Below are 6,777 nucleotides of genomic sequence, written 5' to 3'. Positions count from 1 at the left end.
AGAACTTTGGACCTCGAAGCAACAGACTAGTCCTTGTAAAGGCCTAGGAAACCTTTGCAGGTGTTCTTTGTTGATTCGCTGATTAGAGTGTCACCCCATGAGTCTACAATCTGCAACTTTTACCCAATATTCAAATTTTCTGAAAGACTCAGTTTTGGGTTTTCATTAACTGTTAACATAATCATCAACATTAAAAGAAAAAAATGCTGGAAATAGATGAATCTGTGTGTAATGAATCTATATAATATATGAGTTTAACTTTTTGAATTGAATTACTGAACAAATTAACTTTTAGATGATATTCTGATTAATTGAGAAGGACTAGTATATGTCTCTACAGACTTATTTTGGGAAATTTAAATGTAAAATGACAAACTCCATATTCCTAAACCTAAAAACTCAGCACTGCTACATGTGAGTAACTATAAATTGTTTTCTCTATGGCTTTCCTAATATCTTTATTTCTCAGACTGTATATCATGGGGTTCATCAATGGAGTAAATACAGTGTAGAGCAGGGATAGGCTCTTACTGATGGTCGATGATTGTCCTTTTGTTGGAAGAACATAAACAATGAACAGAGAGCAGTAAAATATGGAGACCACAATGATGTGGGAGCTACAGGTGGAGAAGGCTTTCTGTCTACTGATATTGGAAGGAATATTTAGGATGGTGGATATAATCTGTACATAACACACTATGATTATTATGGTTGGGATGATAAGTATGGGAATGCTTATTAAGAAGTTTTGTAGTTGGAAATTGAAGGTATCAGAACAGGCAATTTCTAGCATGGGAACAAGATCACAGTAGAAATGGTCAATGATATTTTGTCCACAAAACGTTAAAAGTGAAGATGTGTAGGTGTCCATGAGCGAAATTAAAAAGCCCAGTAACCAACAGGTGGCGGCCAATTTCATACTACAGAAACTTGTCATTATAGAGAGGTAACGGAGGGGGTTACAGATGGCCACATATCTGTCATAGGACATCACTGTGAGGAGAAAACATTCAAATGTTTCTGAGACACAGAAGAAATAAAACTGAGCCATGCAGCCAATAAAAGTAATGGTTCCCCCGTTATATAGGAGAATGTGAAGCATCTTGGGGACAACGTCTGAGGTCAACAAGATGTCACTGATGGACAGTTGTGAGATGAAGAAGTACATTGGAGTGTGGAGGTTCTTGCTGATTGACACTATGATGATGATCAGGAGATTTCCATATATTGTCCCACAGTAAATCACAAGGAGAAAACAGAACAGGGAAAATCTTACCCCCTGGCTGCCCTGAAAGCCTACAAGGAAAAACTCTGTGACCACAGTCAGATTTTTCTCCTGCAAGAAACCCATCATTAGAGATAAAAAGATTGTATCCACGTGTTTATAATAAATCTGAAGGCAATTAGTTCCAATATTATAAGATTCAACATCTACAATGGCCGGATTATAATTAAAAACTTTAAAAAATTAGTGGAGCTCCCTGACCTTCTCTACCAGCTTCTGAGCCTCAGATAATCGTGGCCTGGCTTTAGTAGAATTAATTGGCCTAGAAGTAGGAGACAAAATAAATTATGGCTCAGTTGGTTAAAAAAAAGTTGAAATTACACTGGTCCAGAATGTCAATACCATAAATACATGGATATGCAATCGTCCAGAGTGGAGAAAGATTGTGCAGAACTTAAGGGGTTAATTCCATCTAAAATGTTTTTGGCATATACACAGCACATGCCATAAATGATTGAGAGTGGCAGGTCCGAGCTCTGGGACCCACACTTATGTAAAAAATGGGGTTACTCCGTTCCCTCACTCACTGGCCACTGCATCCAGGTGGAAAATGAATGGTGAGATGGCCGAGCATGGGTGCGCCTCTCTCTATTCTGTTCTTTGGATGTTATGGAAACAGCCATGCTAGCATACTTGGATGTTACCCTGACTGCCATAGAAGGGAATGGAGAGGGGCACATGTGCCGCCAGCTCTGCACTCTCTGTCTGGACGTGGCAACCGGCAGCCTCCGGTTAGGCAGGATAGAATAAAGCAGACATATGGCATATTATGTGGATAGGCCATAAATGTCTTATATGGGAATATCCCTTTAATGTATTTAATGTATAATTTTTAGCTCTGATGATCATAAACAGTCAAGAGACATGAACTTGTTTGATCATAATTAAAAAAGATTGAAGTTAATGATTTGGCGTGAGCAATATCAGCAATGTTTAGAGAAATATTTGTACCCAAATGAGACTGTTTGTTTTTACTTATTTTCTTCAATCGTCGTTATCAACCACCGCCTCTAAAAGACCAATGATTCTGGTACATTTAAATGTGGAACTCTAAGGTTGTCCCCATAACACATCCTTGTCCTATATTTTAAGGAAAAATATATTTTAGAAATTTGTATCAGTATTGTAAAAAAAAAAAGGTAAAAAGAAATATAATTGAAAATCAGAAATCAAAACTTGATAATGAATGAATAAAACAGACATACAAGGGCCGGCTGGATGGGATCCTTTTAGCCATTGTAAGGCTGGGTTCACACACACTATTTATGGACGTAATTCGGGCGTTTTAGCCCAGAATTACGTCGAAAAATGCAGCTCAATGTTCTGTTCCGACTGTCATTTTTTTTACGCCCCGCTGTCAAAAGGCGGGGCGTAAAAAAGACGCCCGCGTCAAAGAAGTACCTGTCACTTCTTCAGACGTAAATGGAGCCATTTTCCCTTGACTCCATGGAAAACCAGCTCCATTTACGTCTGTAATGGACGCAGCGAAAAGCGCCTCAACATGCCATTACGGCTGAAATTATGGAGCTGTTTTCTCCTGAAAACAGCCCCGTAATTTCAGCCGTAACGGACGCTGCCGTGTGAACATACCCTAATTATTTTTCTAGATAGAAGTACTTACGTTTGGTGTTTTCATGATTTTTCCTGATATTATTCTTAATCCCTTTACCAGACAGATGATTACAGCGTTACACAAAGTCTCACGGTCATATGATACATAGTAATAGAATGAGCGGACATCATATATAATGGATCATAAGAAGACTATCAGTATATATGCACTCAATATGAAGGCTAAAATGAAGGCAAGGGACTGTGTCATGGTCTCTTGAGTGTCTAGTGAGCGAGTCATTGAGGAATTTAAGAAATATTAATGTTGGCAATTACTGGTGTGTCCCTCAGTTCACACAACAAAAATATAATGTGCAATTTTTATAGTGAATCATTTAGAGAAGTAACTGATATATAATAATAATAATAATAATAATAATAATAATAATAAATGATTATAATAATTAATAATAATAATAATAAATAATAATAATTACAAAAAACAATATATATACAGTATATATATATATATATATATATATATATGTGTGTGTGTGTGTGTGTGTGTGTGTGTATGTGTGTGTGTGTGTGTGTGTGTGTGTGTGTATGTGTGTGTGTGTGTGTGTGTGTGTGTTGGTGCTTGGCACAATGTAATTTTTTTTCACAGTAATAAAGCTGCTGTAACAGTCAGTCTCCTTCCCTCTCCTCAGATAATATCGCTGTGACAGGAGAGTGAAGGTGGCTGAAAGTTCACCAGCTGGTCAGAAGTTTGTTTACAAACAAACTTCTCTGTGCTCATCATGATTGGATAAATCATGATGATCACATGGATTCAAACTGAACCGATTAGTTTAGTTATCACTGGGGATGTCCGACAGCATGAGGGGGGTGAGAGGAGAGCTGGCAGCGTGAAATTGCGTCTCTCCATACTTTACTATCAGATCATCATGATTGGTTAAATCATGATGATCTCATAGCTGATAATGGAACACATTGGATTCGTTATCATGAGAGGTCCTCAGGATGCCGGCAGCACGGGGGAGCTGTTCCTGAGAGCGTGCACGGAGGCATGCTTCAGGAACAGAAGAGTGACATAAATTAATGTGGCTGTGGCATAAGGCATATGCTGCAGCGAAGTTAAAAGGCAGAACAGCGGGTAATAGAGGCATTAGACATCCACCTTAACTGAATACCTTAAATATACATTAGTGTGGATTTAAGGACCAGGATCACCCGTCATGCTTTATTATTGTTATTGTTATTATAATTATTATTATTGCTATTATTACTATTATATAAAGTATGTTAAGATATATTATAACATTTACTGTTTTTCCGGAACATTAATTTGGACCGGTCCAGCTCTTAAAAATTAAAAGAAAAATAAATGTAATTGTTATTTTTCTTAATTGTAGCATAACTACTATTTGTTGTACTTATAGGAAAATAATTTGACGTTGGTCACTGAGTTTTTCCTCTTAGGATTTCAAGTCAGCCATGGTATAAGAATTTCACTATTCTGTCTTTTCTCTATGGTTTATTGTGGGACAATATATGGAAACCTCCTGATCATCATCCTGGTGTCCACCAGCAAGAACCTCCACACTCCAATGTATTTCTTCATCTCACAACTGTCCATCAGTGACATCTCTGTAACCACAGATATTGTCCCTTACCTGCTTCACATTTTACTGAGTAACGGGGGGACCATAACTTTTATTATCTGTATTACTCAGTTTTATTTTTTATGCACCTCGGAAGCATTTGAATGTCTTCTTCTCCCAGTGATGTCTTATGACAGATATGTGGCCATCTGTAACCCCCTCCGTTACACCTCCATCATGACAAATCAACATTGTGTGATATTGACCGTCATCTGCTGGTTGCTTGGATATTCCTTTAGTTTGATTTTCATCACTACAACAACAAGGCTAATATTTTGTGGACCAAATATCATTGACCATTTCTTATGTGACATTGTCCCTTTACTAGAAATCGCCTGTTCTGATACCTTCAATGTTCACTTGGAGATTTATGTAGTCGGCATTCCAGTTGTCTTTATTCCGACCACAATCATTGTAATGTCTTATACTAATATCATTCTAGCAATCTTAAGGATTCCGTCCAGCATTGGTAGACAGAAAGCCTTCTCCACCTGTAGCTCCCACCTCATTGTGGTCTCCATATTTTACTGGACTCTCTTCGGTGTTTATGTTTTCCCAACTAAAGGACAAACAGTCATCATCAGTAAGATCCTATCCCTGCTCTACACTGTGATTACTCCTTTAGTCAACCCAATTATATACAGTCTGAGAAATACAGACATCTTGAAAGCTGTGCAGGAAACACATCATAAGCGTTCGATCTGGTGAATTGTGAGTTATAGTATAAACATCCCTGAGTGTCTACCTGAAGTTACTACAGATAACAGCTTAGTTATAGTCATCTACTTTATCTTGTAAGGCTCTAATATAAATTGTATAGGTCTAAGACATGAGTAGTACAGGAATTATTTATACCCTAATGAACAAAATTAAAAAGGTGTTTGTATATATTAAATATGTTATATGTTCATAGAATGTCATATATATTTAAAATCTGTGCAAACCGATCGGCCATAACATTAAAATCACCTAATATTCTGTAGCTTGCACTGAGATCCCCACTAATCGCTCAAACAAAGCGGCAGAAGCACTCTTGTGAGTACCTAGCCGCATCGTGTCTGTTCGACTTTTTCCGGAAATCATTGTTTTAGAGTACGGGCTCAATAGAAAGTCTATGATACATCGGCTTTCTGGAAAAGGCGGAACAGAAACAAAGTGGCTGAGCGCTCACACGAGTGCTTCTGCCGCTTTGTTTGAGCGATTAGTGGGGTCTCAGTGCTTGGACCCCCCACCAATCAAAACTTCTGACAAATCACTATGACATGTCAGAAGTTTGCCAAACGTTTAGTTACACTTTAAGTCTTATAAGATGCAATGTGGGGGCTCCGTCAATCAGACTTGTTTTCCAGCACATTCCACAGATACTCGATTGTTTTTTTTTTTTATCTGTGGAATTGGAGGCAAAGTGAACACCTTGATATCTTTATCATGTTCCTCTAACCGTTCCAGAACAATTCTTGCAGTATGGCAGGGTGCATTATCCTTCCATTAGAATATACAATTGCCCTGTAGGGTTGTACTTGGTCTGTAACAATGTTTACGTAGGTGGTACATGTCCAACTAAAATCCACATAGGAAAATGAAATGTCATGTGAAATGCAGAGGAATAAAGTAAATTCGCCATTAAATGTCACCTGTCTAACTAAGGAAGAAGTGCAAAGACGCCTGAAAAAGATTTAAATACACAAATCGGGTCCAGATGGCAAACACCACCGACATCTAAGGGGATTAAGTACAATAAGGAATCTATAATGACAGTCTATTCCACATCATTAATTATACATTCTCAGTTTGGATCACAGTTACAAGTGGGGTACCACAGGGGGCAGTATTGGGCCCTATTCATATATTTATTAATGACCTTGTAGAAGGATTGCACAGTAAAATTTAATTTTGTGCAGATGATACTAAGTAATTTTCTGTTAAAAAAATTGATCTGGATAATTTGGGGGCCTGGACAGAAAAGGGGCAAATGAGGTTTAACACTAATACATATACTGTAAGATTATGCCCCTGGGAAGGAAAAATACATGTCACCATTATAAACTAAATAGGAAAATACTGGGTAACACTGACATGGAAAAGGAATATTAATTAATTAATTAATGAACTTAACTGTAGCAAACAGTGTCAGTCAGCTGTGGTCAACCACAGATACGTTGATGGCCCAGATAGAATTTTACACACACTGTGTGGTTAAAAATAAAAACACTGATGCATTACTGATGTGGCACACTCACAGCAGTGTTCTGAGCCTTCACATGGAATTTGGGGGGT

At 37.8% G+C, this 6,777-nt stretch overlaps 2 protein-coding genes across 2 annotated transcripts; one reads left to right on the top strand and one right to left on the bottom strand.

Moving 5' to 3' along the window:
* Nucleotides 1-391: 391 nt before the first annotated feature.
* LOC142750647 (olfactory receptor 10A7-like) lies at nt 392-3,653 on the bottom strand. The gene is made up of 3 exons (XM_075859639.1): nt 3,622-3,653; nt 1,487-1,547; nt 392-1,336 (listed from the first exon to the last, which is right to left on the bottom strand). The coding sequence occupies exons 1-3, from the start codon at nt 3,651-3,653 to the stop codon at nt 392-394; spliced, it is 1,038 nt and encodes a 345-aa protein (XP_075715754.1).
* A 190-nt stretch (nt 3,654-3,843) lies between these two features.
* Nucleotides 3,844-5,208, top strand: LOC142750646 (olfactory receptor 1500-like). The gene is made up of 2 exons (XM_075859638.1): nt 3,844-3,924; nt 4,279-5,208. The coding sequence occupies exons 1-2, from the start codon at nt 3,844-3,846 to the stop codon at nt 5,206-5,208; spliced, it is 1,011 nt and encodes a 336-aa protein (XP_075715753.1).
* Nucleotides 5,209-6,777: the final 1,569 nt, after the last annotated feature.

This window comes from Rhinoderma darwinii, chromosome 3, assembly GCF_050947455.1.
Source record: "Rhinoderma darwinii isolate aRhiDar2 chromosome 3, aRhiDar2.hap1, whole genome shotgun sequence".
In the NCBI taxonomy this organism is placed as follows: Eukaryota; Metazoa; Chordata; class Amphibia; order Anura; family Rhinodermatidae; genus Rhinoderma; species Rhinoderma darwinii.
The sequence above is the reverse complement of the archived record's forward strand: the minus strand, read 5'-3'. Positions and strand labels throughout refer to the sequence as shown.

Bases quoted from the DNA above. Each gene is read 5' to 3' on its own strand.
- LOC142750646 (XM_075859638.1), top strand. From the start codon at position 3,844: ATGAGAGGTCCTCAGGATGCCGGCAGCACGGGGGAGCTGTTCCTGAGA. The intron at 3,925-4,278 runs GTGACATAAATT...TTGTACTTATAG, and splicing joins CATGCTTCAGGAACAGAAGA to GAAAATAATTTGACGTTGGT.
- LOC142750647 (XM_075859639.1), bottom strand. From the start codon at position 3,653: ATGATTTATCCAATCATGATGAGCACAGAGAA. The intron at 1,548-3,621 runs GTTTGTTTGTAA...TCCTACTTCTAG, and splicing joins ATCATGATGAGCACAGAGAA to GCCAATTAATTCTACTAAAG. The intron at 1,337-1,486 runs GTCAGGGAGCTC...GGTTTCTTGCAG, and splicing joins CTCAGAAGCTGGTAGAGAAG to GAGAAAAATCTGACTGTGGT.